Source organism: Marmota monax, unplaced genomic scaffold, assembly GCF_021218885.2.
Source record: "Marmota monax isolate L192 unplaced genomic scaffold, Marmota_monax_Labrador192_F-V1.1 WCK01_AAM20220418_F8-fsc00040, whole genome shotgun sequence".
In the NCBI taxonomy this organism is placed as follows: Eukaryota; Metazoa; Chordata; class Mammalia; order Rodentia; family Sciuridae; genus Marmota; species Marmota monax.
In genome coordinates, this window is record NW_026692782.1 from 5333330 (window position 1) to 5355633 (window position 22304).

The window sequence follows — 22304 nt, forward strand, 5'->3', positions numbered from 1 at the left end:
TTATTAAAACAATTTATTGCTTAAACTCATGTGATAATATTTTGATTTTGATTTTTGTCATTACCTACTAGTCACCAAAATAATTCCTTATACCTCTCCTTAATCCCCACTCCTACCACATATCTAGTTAGTTCCTAAATGCACACCCCTGCCTAGAAGCTTTTACATAGCCAATGATGTAATGGCTTCCAATGGTTTTTAGCTTCACTTGTCTCCAGCATGTTCTACACTTATAGTCACATGAATCTCAGTAAAGTCTGGATCCCATCAACGCCTGGTTATCAAAAACTCCTGAGTCCAAATCCATCTTTTCCACTTTCTCTTTCACAATCTCCAACACATAAGATTTATTCTACTCATTCCTAACTTCTTGCAGTTGTGCCCTGAAAAAGCATCCCAGTTTTAACTTATGTTCCCCAAGGTGTGCTGAAGTCTACCTGCATTCCACATTCGCTTTCCCTGTACCTTGAAACTCTTTACAACCCCTCGTCTTCCAACTCTTCAGTCATGCTAGAATCTCCCAATAAGATCTGAGCTCTCTTCAGAACCCAAGTTGCATCTTGCTTTCTTCAGTAATTTTTCATCCTAGCAATTACATGACTATTATTAATTTGTGAGATTCTTGATAGCAAGGATTTATTTGGCACATCAGAAAAATACATCTTTTTAAAAAAAGAATCAAAATTTTTATGCATCAGAAAATATTTATCTATTTTATTAGAATCAAAAATGTATATGGTGATTGTTGGATTTACATGGTGCCTTTGGCAATATAAATTATTGTGAATTGGCCCCATAGATATAAAACATAGATGAGGGATCAAAAAGAAATGTTTGCAAAAAGAAAAGAGTCAAAGGACAGCCTTTAAATGAGTTGGACAGAAAATAGAGAATATATTAGTTCTATTCAAGATATAAGCAATCCGCCTTTGTTCAAAGATCAATCAGATCCAAGGGACAGAAGAATCAATACTGTGTGTTCCCATCAGCAAAATGCAGCTATATTCTTAGCTGTACATTCTTGATTTCAACCAGCACGAACTGTGCAACATCTAGCATAGGCTTAGATCAAACAAGAATCTTTATGCTTGGAGACTCAATCCTAGAAAGACATATTTGTGAACTGACAACTTTATTTTTTAATTGTGGTAAAATATACATGACATCAAATATGTAATTTTAACATTTTTAAGTGTACAGTTCTGTAGCATTAAGTACATTCACATTGCTGTAAAAGACAGATCTAAAAAAATAAATGCTTCATGTGCAAAATAAAGGAAAAAATAAAAATATCTATTCGTAAACTTACCAAGTAGAAATATGAATTAATCTGGTATATAATCTTCTATAATTTTACCTCTAATGTATGTAATTTATAAATTAAATATTTTCATTCCATAACTTTGAGCCCATTTTTTTAAAAAATTTCATATTATAAACATTTTTTCAAATCAATGTTTTCTTTTAGTTTTCAAAGTTGCTTTTGTTTCTGATTTTTCATTAATATAAATAACTATCCTTGAACACACTCAGATCATTGCTCTAGGATAAATTTCTGGGTGAATGCGCAGGGTTTTTTTGTTGTTGTATGTTTTGTTTTTTTGTTAATGTGACACAGATTACCAAATGTTCTTCAGAAAGGTTATTTCAATTTCTACTTCCTGGAGTTTGGACCATCAAGGATCCCTTGGTATTATCACTCTATCTTTGCCAATTTATAACACATCATTGTTTGTTCCATCATTTCCTTGATAAAGAGAGGGTAAACAATTTTATATACTAAATGAGCATCTATTTACAATGATGCATCTGTTCTCTTAGTCATTTTCTACTGTGATGTGAATATTTACTTATTGGCTTATAGCAGAATAAGACCAACAAATAATACTAGTGTTCTCTTATCTTTATATAAGTTCCATTCTGACTTGTGGTTTTTGTTTTTATAGAAAAAAGTTTATTTAAATAAACAAAATAAATTGTTCTATATTTTCTTATTTTCAATTCATGAAAGTAAGGTATCTTCCCCAGAATATGAAAAAGTTTCTAATGTTTTGTTCAGAAAGAATTTGAAATATGAGTAAAAGTTTAATTTTTTCAAATCCTTATAAATAACTTTAGTACTATTTATTGAAAAAAATCCATTTTTTCAAATTCACTTGAAAACTGATCTCTTTAAATAAGCAAATAAGTCTTCTATTCTCACAGACATAATTCTGCCCTTTTTAGCTTATTCATTGATGCAGAATCCCCTTTGACATTACAGCTGAATATGAATCACTGAAGCTTCATGACATTTTTCTACCATCATATATAGTGCAGACCACTTCACCTCATTAACATTGTTTTCAAATTTGCTTCAGTTATTCCAACTCTTCTGTTTTTTAATAAACTCTAGAAAAATTTGGTTCAAGTATGAAACAAAAAGCTAATGGAAATTTGTTGGTATTATATTAAAACTATACATTAATTTGGGAAAAATTGAAAATTTGACTATACCATAACTTTACATCTTGGGACATGATATGTCATTCTGTTTATTTTAGTCCCACAGCAATATCTTCAGTTTTCTAAAATAAATTTCATTTTAATGTATTTCTTCTTGTTCGAACACCTCTAGTCCTGCTTATATTTTTAGCTGATCACTTTGACGTTTTGAGAAAAGAAAATGATTTCTATATAACTAAAAAAAGAAAAAGTTCCAAATGGCCACCCACAGATGATGGTAAAACAAAATGCCGTATATACATACAATGGAATATTATTCAGTCTTTAAAAGGAAAGAAATCCTGTCATTTTCCAACATGGATAGACCTTGAAGAAATAATGCTTTGCAAAATAAATCAGTTGCAAAAGGAGACATATTATATGCTTCTAATTATATGAGATATCTCAAGGTTTCTAAGTAGTCAAGTTTACAAAAACATTGTATAGTGGTGGTTGCCAGGTGCTGGCAGGAGTTGAAAAAGGGAATTTCTTATTTAATGAGTTCAGAATTTGATCTGCAAGATGAAGACATTTTGGAGATTTATCTCATTATAATGTGAGTACATATACTAAACATTACCGAACTGTACATTTAAAGAGGATCAAGATGGTTAATCTTATATGCTTTTATACACAATTTAAAAGTTGGTAAAATATTTGCACATTGTAAAAGAAACTGGGGCTGGGGTTGTGGCTCAGTGATAGAGTGCTTGCCTGGCAAGTGTGAATCGCTGGGTTTGATCCTTAGCACCACATAAAAAATAAACAAATAAAATAAAGGTATTGTATCCATTTACAACTAAAAAAATATTTTAAAAAAGAAATATTCACTGCAAAAAGACAATAATACCTCTTTTATATGAAGAAAAAACAGGCATGAACAAAACATGAACATATTGAAGACAATCTGAATTAAAGGATCCTTTTATGTTTTGAGAAGAAGGTAAATACACTAAATAAATATAACTGTTAAATAAGCAAGCTGGTAGAAAGAGGTATCGTTGTATAATAAAATATATATTTAAAAGTTTCAAACTGATAGAAAGAAAAATTTAACCAGATAAAAATATAATTCAATACATAAGAGAGCATAAAAGAAATAACGAACAAAAGGGAAGGACATATAATGTGCAAATAAGAAATGATAATACATTATTAATCACTTAAAGGTAACTGTGAATTATCCCTGGAGTTAAGGACACAACTTGTCATCATGTATGAAATAAAAAATAAGACCAGACTGTTTGCTGTCTAAAAGAGACACCTCTGAAACAAAGGGTCACAAAGTGAAAAAAAATCTTTAAAGCAGGACAGAGATTCACCAGGCAAACATATTAATCAAAATAAAGTGTAGCTTTATTGATATCAGAAAAAATAGAGTTAAACTAAGCCATGACTAGAGATAAAGAGATTCATCCTGTAATAAAAACAATTTAAGAGGAAGATATAATATTCTAAATAAAGTAATACTCTAAATTTATATATATGTATATGTATAAATATAGATAGATATAGAATAAAATGTATAAAACAGATGTGAAAAACTGTAAACAGCAATTAAGAAATCTACCAAGTAGTGACAAATATTGCCACGCCTTTCTAATTATTTGATAGATCAAGCAGACAAAAACAATAATATTGAGACTATTTCAACTATACAATTAGAAAAACTAAACTAAAATATATATAAATATATAAAATTTTGCACCCAACCATTGCACAAAATATATTCTTAAAGCACAGATTATTTCATGGATATTGGTCACTTCCAAGGTCATATCAGCCTGAAGCTATTTAAATGACTGAAGCATATTGACTGAAGTCCCTCATCCAAAGATGAATAAAAGAGAAATTATTAATAAGCAAACTGGAAAAAACATATTTGAAATTTTTTTTCATAAACTTTGTCTTTTTATTTCAAAATTGTTTTTTAATGTTGTCTTTCAGCAAATGAACATCAGGCTTACCCTATTCCTAGTAGGATATTCTTTTTTTGTCTGTTTGTTTAATTTTTATTGTTGGTTGTTCAAAACATTACATAGTTCTTGATATATCATATTTCACACTTTGATTCAAGTGGGTTATGAACTCCCATTTTTACCCCGTATACAGATTGCAGAATAAAGTAAGTTACACATCCATTGATTTACATATTGCCATACTAGTGTCTGTTGTATTCTGCTGCCTTTCCTATCCTCTACTATCCCCCCTCCCCTACCCTCCCCTCCCCTCTTCTCTCTCTACCCACTCTACTGTCATTCATTTCTCCCCCTTGTATTATTTTCCCCTTTCCGGTCACTTCCTCTTGTTATGCAAAATTACATATTTGAAATTTTTAAAAAATGTTACTAAAAATATGTGTGTTGAAGAAAAAATAATAGAACACATAAAATATCTAGAATTTTAAAATAACAAAAATACTATAGGTCAAACTGGTGGAATTCCAATTAAGTAGTACTTAGAGGTAAATTATAACTCCTATACTATTTATGCTGGAAAAGAAAAGATGCTTGAAATTAATAATTTAGACTTCCAATTTAAGTTAAAAAAAAGAATAAACTTGGGCTGGGGTTGTGGCTCAGTGGCAGAGTGCTTGTCTCATATGTGCGAGGCACTGGGTTCCATTCTCAGCACTACATATAAATAAAAAAATAAAGGCCTATTGACAACTAAAAAATATTTTAAAAAGAGTAAACTCAAATTTTGGAAAAATAAAACAAAAATACAAGGTATAAATATGAATTACTATTGTTCATTGACCACTTTTAACAACCAATTTATTCAGTAATTGGCATAAATAATATCAAGAAAAATAAGAGAAAGAATGACAGATTTGTTATTTTTATTCCTATTTACAACTTTATGGAAAATATAATTTTCCTGGTAATCATACAAACAAGAAAAAATAAATTACTCTTGAATGCTAATGGTATGGGTATTTCCAATTGCCTAAGAGAAACACTAATTCCCAAATATTAATTTGTTGTTGTGAACTGATTTAATTTGATTAATCTTGATCCCAAATTTTTCAGATTCTACAAGGTTTTTCTTTTAAAAAAATTAGTTTTAAACTTCCTCTCAAAATTTACCATCATTTAAAATTTGCTCTTTAGTTCCTTTTTAAAAATAATTTTCATAATATATTTTCAAGAAATTACTGAAAGAACAAATAGCAACCGGTCCACACTTATAAGTACATTAAAACAGATACATAATTACAATTCTTAAATTAAAAACAATTAAATAAAGATCTATGCTTGTACTCATGGATTTCAAGTTATATGTAATGTTTTGTGCATAAAACTTATGTTATTGAGGTATTTTATTCAAAGAACTTATATGTGAATAACACAAAACCCTGGAGACATGATATTCTTCAACTATATTCAATTATCACAGGAATATTGAATATTTTTAACTGTAATGAAACTGTAGTTTCATTTCACTGAAACTAATGAATATATTTAAGACTTTCCAGATAAATTAAAGGATCAAAGTCATGTAATAACTAGTAGAAAATAAAGATTAATCTCAATACGCATTTGTTAACATTAAATAAATATGAGTATCAATATAAACCAGAGGTGAGCTTTCAAAATAGAATTCAGAAATCAATGGATTAATTTTTTAAATTAAGGTACATATAAGCACAATGCTACTTCTGGTTGGCAATATTCAAATTTCTAGCAGTTTCAAATTTTATACCAACAAACTAAATATGATAAAGAAAATTTTGCCTTCCTTTGCAATTCTTGTGTGTTTAACTCCACTTTCTTGTCTTCATGATCTGTTACTTCCAACAAAATATTGAAAAAGAAATGGTGGTAGTAGATATTCTTGTTTTTTAACCTACCTCAAAGGAAACAGTTTTCCTAATAAAAATGATTTTTGTGATAATTTTTGTTGATTCTGTAAAATTAAGAAAGTATCCTACTCTTTTAGTTTGCTTGGGGTATGCTACTATTGTTATTAAATCATTAGAATTTTTCTCTTGGTTTTAGATACTCATCTAATGTTTATACACACATTTACTTTACTGATACATCATAGAAGCATGAACACATATGCATACAAGCATATATATCAACACTTGATTTGGTAGTTTTGATAGAATTATATCCATATTCACATGTGAATCTGGGATATAAATTTCCTTTCTTATACTGTCCTCATCAGGATTGGTATTAAGGTTTTATAACATAAATAAAAGAGTACATCTTGCTAGAGATGTTGAATATTTTTTCATATATTTGTTAATTGATTGTATATCATCTTATGAGAAGTGTCTGTTCCATTTATTGATTGGATTATTTGTTTGTTTGTGTGCTTGAGATTTTTGAGTTCTTTATGTATCCTAGCTATTAGTGCTCTATCAGATGTGCATGTAGTAAAAATTTGCTCCCATTCTCTAGGCTCTCTATTCACCTCACTGATTGTTTCTTTTGCTGAGAAGAAGATTTTTAGTTTGAATCTCTCCCACTTCTTTTTTTTAAGAAAGAGAAAGAGAGAGAAAGAGAATTTTTTAATATTTATTTTTTAGTTCTCAGCGGACACAACATCTTTGTTTGTATGTGGTGTTGAGGATAGAACCCAGGCCACACGCATGCCAGGCAAGTATGCTACCACTTGAGCCACATCCCCAGCCCCCACTTATTGATTCTTGATTTTAATTCTTGTGCTATAGGAGTCTTATTAAGGAAGTTGGGGCCTAATCCAACATGATAGAGATTAGGGCCTACTTTTTCTTCTATTAGTTGAAGGGTCTCTGGTTTAATTCCTGGGTCCTTGATCCACTTTGAGTTGAGTTTTGTGCACGGTGAGAGATAGGGGCTTAATTTCATTTTGGATTTCATATGGATTTCCAGTCTCTAGCAATTAGAGAAATGCAAATCAAAACTACTCTAAGATTTCATCTCACTCCAATCAGAATGGCAGATATTAAGACTACAAACAACAATGAGTGTTGGTGAGGATGTGGGGGGAAAGGCACACTTATACATTGCTGTTGGGATTGCTAATTGGTGTAACCAATATGGAAAGTAGTATGGAGATTCCTTGGAAAACTTGGAATGGAACCAACATTTGACCCAGCTATCCCTCTCCTTTGTCTATACTCAAAGGATTCAAAAACAGCATACTACAGGGACACAGCCACATCAATGTTTATAGCAGCACAATTCACAATAGCTAAACTGTGGAGCCAACCTAGATGCCCTTCAATGGATGAATGGATTAAAAAAATGTGGCATATATACATAATGGAATATTACTCAGCAATAAGAGAGAATAAAATCATGGTATTTCGTAGGTAAATGGATGGAGTTGGAGAATAACATGCTAAGTGAAGTAAACCAATCCCAAAAGACCAATGCCAAAAGTCTTCTCTGATATAAGGGTGCTGATTTATAATGGGGATGAGGGGTGGGCATCAGGGGAATAGACTAACTTTAGATAGGGAAAAGTGGTGGGAGGAGAAGGGAGGAGACAAGGGGTAGGAAAGACAGTGGAATGAGACAGACATTATTACCCTAAGTACAAGTTTGAAAACACTAATGAACTTTGTGTTCAACCAAAGACATAAAAAATTGTGCTCTAGTTGTGTAATATGAATTGAATCACATTCTGCTGTCATATATAACAAATTAGAATGAATAAAATTTTAAAAATTTAAAAAAGAGTACATCTTTATCTCCTGGAAGAATTTATATATATATAAGATTATGTTTATTTCTTCCTTCTGTGTTGGGTTTATTTTACTAATGAAGCACTTTGAACATGACTTTTCTTTGCTGAAAAAAAAACCCTAATAATTGAGATAACTAGTAATTCAATTTCTTTAATGGTTACAGAATTATTTGTTGCTTTTAATTCTTTTGAGTAAAAACATGGTAAAATTTTGTAGGAATTTGCCCACATCCAACAACTTTTAAATTATTGGCATAATGTTCAAAATATTTTTATTTTCATTTTGGTGTCTAAAGCATCTATTGTACAATAATCTCTGAAAATATTAAATAATTGTGCTTTCTGTAATTCTTCTTGATCTCTTGCCATTTATTTCCGTTTTCAAAATCAATTCAAACTAGCAACTTTGTTCATATTTTTTACCACTTTATTTTCATAACATTAGTTTATCTTTTATTATTTCCCTCCTTAATATCTTTCCTTTAATTTTACTGCTCTTTCTTCTAGTCCTTTTATGTAGATATCTTGCTCATTGATTTGGGGTCTTATCCTTTTCTAATGTAAAAATTTAAGCCTATGAATTTTCTTCAAAGTACTGCTTTAGTTGCATGTTACAGGTTTGGTATTTAGTGATTTTTTTTATAATAGTTGAAAATAGTTTCTAAGTTTTATTATAATTGCCTTAATTGAACATGTAGGTGTTTATTTCTTAATATTTTCATAGTTATCTCTCTAATGCTGCTTTTGAAATTAATTTCATGTCTGAGAATACAATTTTATTATATCAACCCTTTTATAGCATTTACAAATTTTTAAATTATATCTTCCAAAAATTCCCAGAGTTTGAGCAATATCCATTATTATTTTTCTGAATACTTGAATGAAAGAAGAACAAAAGATAAAGCAAATTATATTGGAAAATGATGAACCTTTTCAGTATATGAGACTAAATAGAATTACCTTTTCCCCTGGGGTGACAGAAACTCTCCAGATGCAGTGTGTGTAAGAAGGGTAGCCATTTGGAAATCCTGGAGAGGAAAGGTTGCCATTGGATTCTTGGAGGGTTTCTCCACATGCTGAAAGGAAAGAATACATAAGATTATTCTTTAATTTTTATGAAGAATGTAGGTATCACTAACAAAGTCTTAGATAAGTCTATGTATTTTTATTTTATAAAAGACTTTTCCTAAGTTCTTTTAAAATATCTTTTACCAGAATTTTGGTATACTTAATCTCATCACTAGAGTTAACTATAAAATAGAATTATGAAATAAATAACTGACATTTATAAAGTTCTCCCTCATAGGACATTTTCTCATTCTTTCTCAAGAAGCCAGTAGCCAATCTCTACTAAATGAGGCTAGTAGAGACCAAGTTGATGCTGCTCTGGGACCACATGGAACAGTCTATTAGTATATTCTAGTGAATTGAGGTTAACAGTAAATACCATTCAAGGTTGAAAACATTGTAAATGATAACTAATAAATCTTCAGTAAAGGTGATATCAAAATGTCAAGTTCAATGTTCCAAAATAAAAAATTTTGAAAGATTAAAAATATCATGGAAAATTCAAGTGTTCCAAAATATCTAAACATTTTACTTTGTCTTTCTGTGATCATAAGCAGAAAATTGCTATAAAAGCAATTTATATTTTCTCCTACTAAGCTTGTCTTGTTACTTGAAAATAATTATCAGTCATTGGAAATAAAAACTGATCAACTATACATAATCAAGAACTGTATTTGGCAAAGTTGGTGATCTGCACCATTTTATTGTGGGTATTGCTAGTGCTTTTTCGAGACATGGTATAAAGCACACGACCTAGGCTGTTTCAAGGATCCCTAATTCAAGAATGATCTCTTTGGTGCAGCCTGTCATCTTTATAACCTTCACTCAACAATCTGAAATAACAGTTCCTTCCTTCTGAAGGAGACTGCAATCAGAACTGAGATATTACCATATTACAGAGTCAGAGCTACCAGCAGGTGAACTCTTGTCTCATCAAATCCTCAATAAATTATAAATGGTCCTGGAAATCTTGTGTTAAATAAAGAAAGATAATGACTCTGAAAACATAAAACAGAGCTGTAAAAATAGGTTGTTACAATATAAATATTCAGAAAAGATATATTATGTTTGCACAACAAAATAAATTTCAAGAAGCAGTACGCAATGTTTATTTTGATGAACAGGCAGATAAAAGTAACTTTAGTACAAAATGAAAATACTCAAGGTCAAAATACATAATTTAACACTGTTCTATGAATCATCTAGGGCACTTGACAATTGCCATAATGTAAGAAGGTTTTGGAAAAACGAAAATGTGTTAAGATTCTATCAGGTGCCACATAATTTGTGAGTAGAATGTTTCAGTGAAAAAACTTAAAGTTCTCAGCAGTTTAAAACTAAATTCTGTAATGATTTAAAGCCCCTTAAGCCACAGAGAATGCTTAGACAGTATTTCCTAAAGTGAAATTAAAACAATTTTATATACACATGCATATATGTTTATAATATGTATGTATATGTAAACATACATATAATTAACAAATTTATACAGTTATGTCCTGAATGAAAAGAGACTGTCTTAAAAACAAAACAAATTATAACATTCGATTTAAAAATTAAGTGTTTATGACATAGTGTCTGCTTATAATTCAAGAAGTACGGAGCCAGGCTGAGGAGGCTGAGGCAGGAGAATCACAAGTTCAAAGCCAGCCTCAGCAAAAGCAAGGTGCTAAGTAACTCAGTGAGACCCTGTCTCTAAATAAAATACAAAATAGGGCTGGGATGTGGCTCAGTCCTTAACTGCCTCTGAATTCAATCCCTAGTACAAAGGGAAAAAAAGTACAAACATCTATTATTAAAGTTTCTAAACATTCCTCAATAAATGTGATTGTTCCAAGTTAAAGATCCCCTACTACACATGACATTTTAGCCATTAATTGAGTTATGTTCAGTTATAAAAAAAAATCTTTACTATTCAAGTAATTTTAAAAATTAACAAAGAATAGTTGGCACCATTCAATTCTATCACTCAGTCTACACATTGACAACAAGGTTTGTGGATGAGAAGACAAATGTAAGTACTGACATTGTCACTTCCTAATTACATCATCACACTCAAAGTTCAAAAGCCTTAGATCCAGTTTTCTCTTGCGTCTATTTTGTTCACATAGACTTCATAAGGTTGTTTTGTAGGGGTCAAATGTTACTATGCCCTGAATCATCTTAGCACTTCTACCACAGGCAGAAAGACTAGAACTGTATGGTAAAAATGTGTCTTTAAACTACAACTAAGAATTTCTGAGTATATTTGGAAAAATAAAAGCGTTCAAAAATATAAAGAGGTAAATTATTATGATGAGTATTCTAAATCAACATTACTTTAAAACACAATTTGGAAGTTAAATATAAAAGTCTATCATATGACTTACCTTACATTTCAATTAAATAACCTATACATATCTTCCTTCTTCTAACAGAAAATTTTGGTATAAGCACCATTTAGACTGTGCATTATTGATAAATAATTACAGATTCTCATCTTTTAATAACATGATCAAACAAAGGACTGCACATCCATCTACAAATATATTTCCTGTCAAATGTCCATAGCATCCAACAAATACCAAATTTTAAAATCATCTTCTTTTCCATATCCTGTATTTTACTAAAGCTAATGAAAACAGACAACTACAAAATAATTTGAATTAACCAGTCTCTAAAAAATTGATAAATTCTAGCTTAAAAGAAGTAATAAAAACATCTGATTAATTTAGTAGTACCTAATGTTTTTAAATCATACATAAATTCTGGGCTCCTTAAAATTTTTAAAACATCATAAATAAAATTTTGGTTCAAAATGATTTTCATAAAAGGAAATAGAAAAAAAAAGAATCCTAAGTAATCATCTGAGAAATTATAGTAGGATAAGTTGTTGAAAATTTTTAAAATATATTTTGTAGGAACTGCACAGCCAAGCCTAAACACACTTCAAGTCAGGGCACAATTATCAGCTCCTGGAAGCCTTTCTCATCCAATACACAGCAGATCAATTACTCCTGACTCTAGCATCCTTTATGGATTAGATTTACTTCTTCACCATGCTCTACTGCCCTCCTCTGAAGTCCCTCCCTTGCTATCTGTATATAAATTCTGTGTTCCCTTCCATGTCTGTAACATCCAGTGCAGTTCCCATCACATATGAAAGCTGTTTCATTCATTCATTCATTCAAGTTTCTTGAGCTCCTAACTTATATTGGATTCCAGATACCAGGAAGAAAAGCCCAACTCTGATGCTTGAAGAGCTTACAGTGAGTGTGGGAAATAACAAATAAACTGATAATTATGAGAGTAAGATACAAAGACAAGGATCAAATAACTCATTTACCACTGCAGGAGTCCTGGAAGACCAGGGCATTTTTAAGTAACAGGATTTCAACAGATGGCAGTTATGGGTAGTTCTGTCTGACAGAAGAGACCCAAAGCAAGGAATACCACAGAGGCTAATGGACGTAAGGGTGAGAAACTAAATTCTAGTGAAATCAGTACCTAGACATGGAGGATGAGGGAAGAGATGTGGGACAAACTTTGAAAGAAGCGTGGAGAAGGAATTTAACCTTTAATCCGAAGATGCATGTGAAAAGACTTGCATTTTGAAATGCCACGTGGACAGCAGCATGGCCAGAAAACTGAAAGGATAGATGAGTAAAGGCAAGAGATAAACAGGAGGCATGCCAGCAATCAGACAAGAGGGGATGGTACCCAAAATATTCACTGTAGGAATTTGAGATTCTAGAGAGTGGAAATAAAAGGGTGGAGATTGAGTAGGCATGGGAAGAGAGGCAGACAAAAGAATGGAGTGAGGATGATCCCACTGTCTGACTTGGGCTACTGGGGATCCTGTGCTACCATCCACTGAAAAGGGAAGGTTTGCTGATAGATGAATAGATATATCCACGAATAAATAGAGAAAAATGACTAAGTGAATTTTTTTTTTTAGTGTTGACAGTATATTTTAGCCAAAAATCATACATCTAAAAGCAATTATAGAAGAATTTTTTTATCTGCATTCTTAGAGAATCACAGAATTATAGTACTTAAATAACTATAGTTTAGGTAACTAAAAAAGACACCGATATCAACTTTAGAAATAAATGAAATGAGTGCTAAAACACTTTGAAAGTTCCTCCTAATCAAACCGATGCATGTTGAAACTGACCTTCCATTCCTTCAGCCTGCACATAAATGTACATACATCTATACATATATACATTCTGTATATGTGTTGTTTGCATATCAAAAGTGAATTTGTGGACACGGGTTATTTGTGTTGATGTGTGAATATACATACATGTCTATATTACAAGAGAGATTCTAATCTTCAAAAGCTTATTGTTACATATGAATTTATTTTATATCTTTTTTTTCTTAATTTTACTATGCTGCTTGATGCTGCAGTTTGGATCTTTAGTGTTTTTCAAAGGCCCTTGTGGTAAAGGATTGGTCCCCAACATGGTGCTATTTGAGAAGAGAGGGACCTTTAAGATGTGGGGCTTAGTGGAAGGTCTTCAGGTCATTGAAAGTGTGCCCTTGAAAGTGATAGTGGGACTACAGTCCTTTCTTCTTCCTTCTTTTTCACTTCCTGGTCATGAGGTGAGCAGCTTTGTTCCACCACACATCCCTGCCATAATGTGCTACCTCACCACAAGTCCAAAATCTATGAGGCCAATAAATCATAGACTGAAACCTCTAAAACTATAAGCCAAAAGTAAACCTTTTCTCTTTATAAAATAATCACCGCAAGCATTTGTTAAAGTAATGGAAAACTGGCTAACATGCTTGACAGACTTAGCTATGAAAGACTATGGAGAAAATATTACCATTTATAGATGGTCCAAGTACCAAGTAATTACAAGCAAAAAGGTTATGGGATTACAGAAAAAAACTGAATGAAGAAAAAATGCTGATTAATACCAGTGATTGTACGAGAAGAGTAAAACTTTTTAAAGATGAAAAGGAAAGTAATGTAAATATTAGAGCAAAGTAGAGAATACCCCTAGAAAATGAGAATCTCAAGGAAAAGTAAGAAAGAGGCCCCAAAAGAGAGAATAAGAGAACAAATTAATCATGTACAAGAGCAGATATGCTATAACTCATATATCCCAGAAAGGATCACCTTCACAAGCAAACTGCTAATTGATAGGATAAAGGAGAGTTTAACAATGACCTAGTCTCTACCCCCACTGGATGTTTCTTGTTCGAATGGCATACAGGATACAAAGTACTATGATAGCAGGCAAGTAGCTTTGGTGGGTGTCCTTTAAGATGCCTTACTGCTTGAAAGGCTTGGTAGTCATCAGGACACAGGATTGAGCGTCTGGCAGCAGAATCCAGGAATCTATCTTATCCCAATGCTGAGCATCTCCACCTTCCCTTCCCATACCCCTTCTGGGACCATGTGATCCAGCATGTATCCTACATCAGTACCAGGGCTGTAAGGGATCATCTTTTTTCTTTACACAGTAATTCATAAGAAGACTTTCTTGTCTATCTATAGAACTAAGAGAAAGAAATCACAATGAAAACAATTCTAAACTATAATTTACCTTCGGAGCATCGCCTTAAAATTCTAGTTTTAGTCTTATTTTGAGCTTTTTCATGGTAAGTATGCATTGATAATAAAATCAAGGTTTCATACATCCATTTAATTTATGCTTTGAGCATATATAAATATAATAATGGATTACAAGGTTTATGTCACCTATATATTCCCATAAATGTAACTGTTACTGTTTTAATTAAAAATATATACTGTTCATTATCTGATAAAAATTTTAAACCATTATCTATATTATTTAAGAAGGAGCAACAGTATTTGCAGGCAGTCATATCACTAGTATGGCAATATGTAAATCAATGGATGTGTAACTGATGTGATTCTGCAATCTGTGTATGGGGTGAAGGTGGGAGTTCATAACCCACTTGAATCAAAGTGTGGAATATGATATGTCAAGAAATTTGTAATGTTTTGAACAACCCACAATAAAAAATTAAAAATATAAAAAAAAGAATGAGAATTTTAAGAAGAATCATGCAAACAATGGAAAAAAAATAAAAAATAAAAATATATACTGTTCATTATCTGATAAAAATTTTAAACCATTCTCTATATTATTTAAGAAGGAGCAACAGTATTTGCAGGCAGTCATATCACTTACCACTTATCACAGACCCTAAAAGCCACAACCATGTAAATCTAACTCTATACCAGGTCAGTGTTTCTTTCAAGATTAAACTCTAAGAAATAGCTCTATAAAATGTACTTCTACTAGAGTTTTGAGTATAACCAGATGAGAAGCAATGTTGGCAAGAAAAGTAGTCAAATATATTTTATGAATTCTGCTGACGAGCAATTTCTAACAGAAGAGTAAGAATAAGGCAAACTCCAAAGGAGCATGCAGTGTAACATTTATCTTTTAGTTCTCCCTTGTTCTGTGAAATTCATAAGCTGTAATACAGCAACTTGCTTTGTGTACTGCATTAGAAATACAAATTGTCTTTCTCATAGATCATAGTGCTTTTGTGAGTGTGGATATACTATATTAAACAAAAGAGTGTGTATGTTAATTATGGCCCACTGATGCATTTTATACAATTAAAATCTCAAGTGAAAATTGTAATGATAGTTCTGTTAATAACTAAAATATGAAGATCCATAGGCTGAAAATTAAATTATAGTGCCATAATTTATGGTGCCAATTATTTTTGTATTCTCATTGACTTTCTAAGTCAATGTGCAAATGTATCTCACAGAGCTTTTTATATATATGCACATACACAAACACACACACACACACACATTTAAAGAGACAACCAAATGAGATTATTTTCAAGGAATTCATTTATGTAGTTATGACTAATCACATCATCTTTCTCTTTTTAAAAGTACAAAAGCATATGTCCAATGTTGCTAGAAATTAGTAAAGAATTACCATATCCTTTTTCCAACTGGTAACTGTCTTATAAATTTATCTTTCCTATCATAAACTGTAGTAAAAAAAAAAAACAGCACCACACAGATGTATGTATTTTACATATCTACATAAATATTTTAAAAGGCATTATTCAAATATGAATTTAACCTAAACATGAAGTAAATGAATTAATTAACATTAAGTAGAAATATCTGTAGATATGATACAGAAATGTTTATGTGCAATAGAAAAATTTTGAAGTTTTCAATATTGAATCATTAAGATACAAAAGTTTTTATGTACTCACTTAAATTTCAAAGACCTCAACTTTACTCTGAAAATTTAATGGACCTAAATTTTTTTAAACTAATAAAAATAAAATTGGGAAAAAATAGTTTCTCACAATTTTCCTTAGCAAATGTGATTTAAATGGAGAGGAAACTCCTTTTAGCAGAAATATCAATACAATAATGCCATTGCCCATACTGAAATCATGAACGTCTAGCTATCATTTTATACACTTACTCAGTAATTCACTAGCAACATGCTTAGAAATTATTTTTTTTGTAAAAAAAATAAATTCCTACTGGTAAAACTTTAGTTTATACACCATCAATAATGCTCCTGGCAAGGAAAGATCCTCCAGGATCTCATTCTGAAAAGATAATCTTTTTCTGTGAGCAAGAAATAGCACTTAGCTACAAAATCATGATACTACTTAACAGTGATCAGATGATCATTCTATTTGACTCTTACTCATAAAGCTAAAAGAAATAAAATATACCATTTGATTTCAAGCAACCTGTTTCTATTTATATCCAGAGTTCTGTTCTATCTCATTTTGGATCACTTGAACTATATACACCTTTTGCCAGCACAGAGAAGGACAAGAGTTAAATTCTGGCTTATGCATCTGGAAGAGCATAGTGAAGCCTAGGCATGCCTCTGTGTTTGTTCTGTGCAATACCTGGACATCTATACAGCTTTCTTGCCTGTGCAATATCTCCTTTGCTTAATCGGGTTCGCTGACCAATTGCCGGACGTATGCCATTATCATCACGGTTGGGGAGAATGGTATCCAGGAACATCCCCCTGGAAAAAAAAAAAACAAAAAAACAGAAGCAAACCACACCTACGTCACCAAATCAAAACTCCTAACAAACACCAGGCTGTTTTTTTTCCCCCCACACTCAATTTTAATCATAGGGGAGATACACCAGTTTGAATTTTATGCAGTGTGAGGCTTTCAAAGTACTTTCATCAAGGTAGGACAAAAAGGTTCATGTTAAATGTGTGTGCCTCACGTTCAATGATAACATCCACTTTTTTCTTAGAAATGTACATCATATGTTTGTAATAATATGAAATACTTTTTAGTCTCCAACTAGACTTTTATTTGGGTCTCCCACACAGATTACCAGGTTGGAAAACAATTCTTCCTCATTAAATAAGAAAAAGAGCAACCTCAAAAAAAAAAAAAAAAAAAAAAAAAACAATTGAAGCTACTGAAATTGTAAGAGTTAAATGAAAACTTAATTTCTTTTTAGTTAAACTAATTTAACCTAAAGAACTGAGAAGTTCAGTATTATTATAACATATGTTACAAGAACAAGGAAAAACAGAGTGCTGAGATTTAGATAAGACCATGCAAAGCAAAAATATTGTAATTTTGCATATGTAAATATACATATATACACACACATATATATAATATAAATTTTTTTCACTATGAAATAAATAAGCAAAAATAGCTTGATCAATGTCCTAATAAGGCTAAACTACAGATAATGAGTTATTTTGGACTCAAGGTTGTGGTAGGAGAATTGCTATTTTTCTTAATATGCATCATTTAATATTCTGGCTACACTGCACTAAAGTTGCATTCTAATTTTGCAATATATATCAAACATTTATAACTCAAAAAGAAGTAGTAAGCTTAAAAGTCAAAATAGACTGAGAGATTATTCCAAAGAGTTGAGAAGTATGGAGTCTGTTTATATGGATTAAAAAAAAAGTGGAAGAACTGTACATAAATTTAAGAAATAGAATCATAAGGTATCTTTCAAATTAGGATAACCAATAGGGCGTTCCTTGAACAGAACAACATTTTCAGGTCTATTTAATTCTCCCATTAGGAGATATTTACTAAGCACTGTTTTAGGTCTGGATTTATACATCAAATAAAACAGACAAAAAGTCACACCTTCATGATTCTAACAGACTAATGTCAGGAGAAAGGCATTAAACAAGATATTCATAATTGAGGTAGTGATAGTGCTAGAGAGAAAATATAAAGGTAAAATTTTGGATATTGATTGTGCAATTATGATAGCCGGCTTTTTAAGAGGATGATTGAAAAAAAAAAAAAAAAACTTACTTGGGATTTGACATTTTAACCAAACATACAAGAAGTGAAGGTCAGAGCTATATGTGTAACTGAGAGTAGAGTGTTCCCCAAGAGAAAGAACAAGAAACACAATAGCCCGGAGATGAGAGGATCTTGAAAGTTTGAGCACCAGCCAGAGAATTTAACTCTGACCTGGAGGACAACTGTTAATCTATAGAAAGTTGTAGAAAGTAGGTAAACAGAAGAGTAATATGATCTCTGAGTATTTTAAGACTAACTTCTCTAGTTTTTAATAAAAGAAAGAGTGATGAACATTAGATTTAACTTGAATAACTCAAATAAGGACAGTGGAACTCTTTAAAACCAGATCCAAGCATCTACAAAATCCTATGTGTATACCACCTGAGATGTGGGTGAAGATTAATGATTTGTGGGAACTGATCATTAAAAGTGAGAGTTTGCACATAGTTGTAAGATTCTCCCCTGGATAGGACACTGCAACGGAAATGAAAGACTAAATTACCAGGTAGTGTTAAGAAAAGCTATTTCTAAATTAATAAAGTACTACAATTTATGAAGTACTTCCATACTAATGTCACTATTTTCTATTTCAAAAATAAATTAATAATATTTGAAAACTTTTAATATTTTCCAGCTTTCAAAAACATGATTCCATTTTAAATGGTCAATGATATTTTGGAGGTGAAAATATTTCATCTCATATCTTTGTAATATTTTTATGAAATCTTTTATTGAAAAATAAGAGTTTTCCAGTGTGAAAACATATATATTACAAAATATCCATGGACATTAAAGCCTCATTCTGCCTAAAGAAGTAATTATTCAAAAAGAGGTTAAGTGATTTATTCTTGTGTTCTTTCTTTGTCATGATAAAGAAGTTAAAAATTCTCTTCCCTACATCCTGGCCATTGAGCAAGACAGACTTTTAATGGATCTTCTCAGTGAAATCCTATGAACAGGCCTGAGTCACATCCAGTTGGGGGTATACTAACTAGGATCCATTATTCATTCACTTTAGCTACAATTAAAGAGAAAAATAGCCATGTTTTTAAATAAAATTTTGCAAAATATTACAACTCTCTTTTTAGTAAAAAATTAGAATTTTCCAGTGTGCAAACATCTACATTACAAAATATCCATGAACATTAAAACCTCATGGGTCCAGCCCTGTTTCTCCCAGATCTGCTATTGATCTACACTCTTGAAAACAACTGAAACTTTTATTGACTCTTTTCAGAATCTACAAGCGTTATGAACAGAAGAAATTATAAAACTTTATGTGTTTACATCTGCAGAATGAAGAACAAAAATTCTGTGAGCATCTCAGTTGATATAAAAACAAAAAAAAAGCATTTGTGAAGATTCTACATGACAAAGTATTTATCATGATGAGATTGTTTTCATGATACTCAATAAACTAAAAATAGAAGGAATTTATCTCAACATAATACAAGTCACATGAGAAAAGCCTAGAGTTAATATCATATTCAATGGTGGAAAACAAGCTCTTCCACTAAGATCAGGAACAAGGCAAGGATACCTATCGTCTGTCACCTCTTCTGTTCAACACAGTACTAGAAGTCTTAGCCAGAGAAAGAAGAAAACGAAAGAGAAAAAAAAAAAAAAAAACAGAGAGGTAAGGAGGAGGATGAAAGGAAGAAAGGAAGGAAGGAAGGAAAGAGAAAGGGAGAGAATAATAGAGTAATAATAGAATAATAAAGAGAAAGGGAAAGAATAAATAGGATGCATGCCAAATTGGAAAGGTAAAAATTATTTCTATTTACAGATGCCATGTTCTTATGTGTAAAACCATAAATACTCTACAAAAACTGTTAAAACTAATAATGAAACAAAGATACAAAATCAATATACAAAAGTCATTTCTGTGCAGTAACACAGAAAAATCGCAAAAGAAATTAAGTGGAAAAGTTCTGCTTATGATAGCATAAAAAAATGGCTGAGAAATAAAACTAACCAAAGAAATGAAAGCTAAAAAAAACAATGTGGTAAGAAATTAAAGAAGAGGGGCTGGGGATGTGGCTCAAGTGTTAGCGTGCTCGCCTAGCATGCGTGAGGTTCGATTCTCGGCACCACATAAAAATAAAATAAAGATATTGTGTCCACCTAAAAATTAAAAAATAAATATTTAAAAAAATAAATTAAAGAAGACACATAAAATAGAAATATTCTTTGTTCACATATCATATTACCCAGTCTACAATCCCTATCAAAATCCCAAAGAGATTTTTTTGCAGAATTTAAAAAAACACTTTAGAAATTATGTATAACCTCAATAGAAAATGAAAAGCTGAAATAATTTTAAGAAAAGAAATAAACTTGAAGAACTCATACTTTGACTTTTGAGGAATGATTTCAAAACATATTATAAAGCTATAGCAACCGAAATATGTGGTACTGGCATAATTGCAGAGCTACGGACCAATGAAATAACAGGGGCCAGAAATAAACTTCATATATAAAGTCAAATTATCTTTAACATGAGTGCCATAACCATACTCATTTGGGCAAAGATAGTTTTTTTAAACAAATGGTGTCACAAATCTGAATATCCACAAGAATGAAGTTTTGAAACAGAATCATAGGTCAAAGCTAGTTGTCATACCATACAAAGATAGGTTGGTGGTGATTGACAGAAGGCAGCAAGAACATTGTAGTTTTTGGGGGGAAAATGCAATGTAATATCAAAGTAGTACAGACTAAGAGAGTATTCTAATATGCTATATATGGTAATCCTTAGTAAAGATTCATCCTATGAAGGACAGAGGAGATAAATTTCTTTCACCTCCTCTTCTCTAAAGCATTAAACCTCAGGTTAATTCTAAATAATCTAATTCAACAGCATGAGAACGGTGTCTTGGATGCACTGGGATGCAACGATCAACTTCTTACATATTTACATGTAAAAATGAATTTCAAGCATTGACCTAAAAATAAAATTTTAGGGTTAATTTCAGGCCAAATTTCTGGGTACATATCTACAAAAACTTAAATTCAAATCCAGGAATGAACAGTTAGTATCTGGATAGTTATCACGCTTGCACAAAAATAAATATTATATATCTTCAGAAGGTAATGACTTTTAAATCTATGAATGTTAAATATAGTCAACACTCAAATTTTTGACATTCAGACTTTTTAAAAAGATTTATTTTTTCTTTTTTTGGTACTGAGGATTGAACCCAGGGGCACTTAACTACTGAGTGACATCTCCAGCACTTTTTATATTTTATTTAGAGCATTCAGCATTCAGGGCATCATTAAGTTCCTGAGCTGGCTTTGAACTCATGATCCTCCTGCATCAGTCTTTCAAGTTGCTAGGATTATAGGAATGTGCCACCTTGCCCAGATAATTTTAAAATGTTTTCATGTATTAAGGGGTCATTAACATGTATTTTACTTTTTACCAAGAAATTTGTTTTTAGAGCATAGGAATACATTTGAATATTTTTCTCTTTTTCCTAATCTGGTTTTTAAAAATAGATGTTAATGAAATGTGACATGGACATAAGTGGGCAAGAAGAATGAATGGAAATGGGCAGGAAGGTTAGTGTAAAATTGGTGTCAATGGAAAAAAAGGATGAAGGAAGACAGTGCTTAAATTCTTCCAGATCCTTACCTGGGAACTATTTGCTTGATGGCATCATCTTTAGAGTAAAGTAGATCAAAACCCAAATTTATTACCTCTTTAAAAACAGCATTCAGTTACTAATGGAATAAATTTAAGGTTAGCAATAGATGAACTGTAATTCTCAACTACGTGGAAGTAA

At 31.3% G+C, this 22304-nt stretch overlaps 1 protein-coding gene across 3 annotated transcripts in view; it reads right to left on the reverse strand.

Annotated features, from left to right (window-relative positions):
• Window positions 1–22304, reverse strand: part of Tll1 (tolloid like 1) — a 210635-nt gene that overhangs the window by 57353 nt on the left and 130978 nt on the right. For all 3 annotated transcript variants that reach the window (XM_046447878.2, XM_058580376.1, XM_058580377.1), the window contains 2 exons: window positions 17116–17240; window positions 9130–9245 (listed from right to left, as the gene is read on the reverse strand). In XM_046447878.2, coding sequence (XP_046303834.1) covers window positions 9130–9245; window positions 17116–17240 — 241 coding nt within the window. The remainder of the gene's footprint in view (window positions 1–9129; window positions 9246–17115; window positions 17241–22304) is intronic.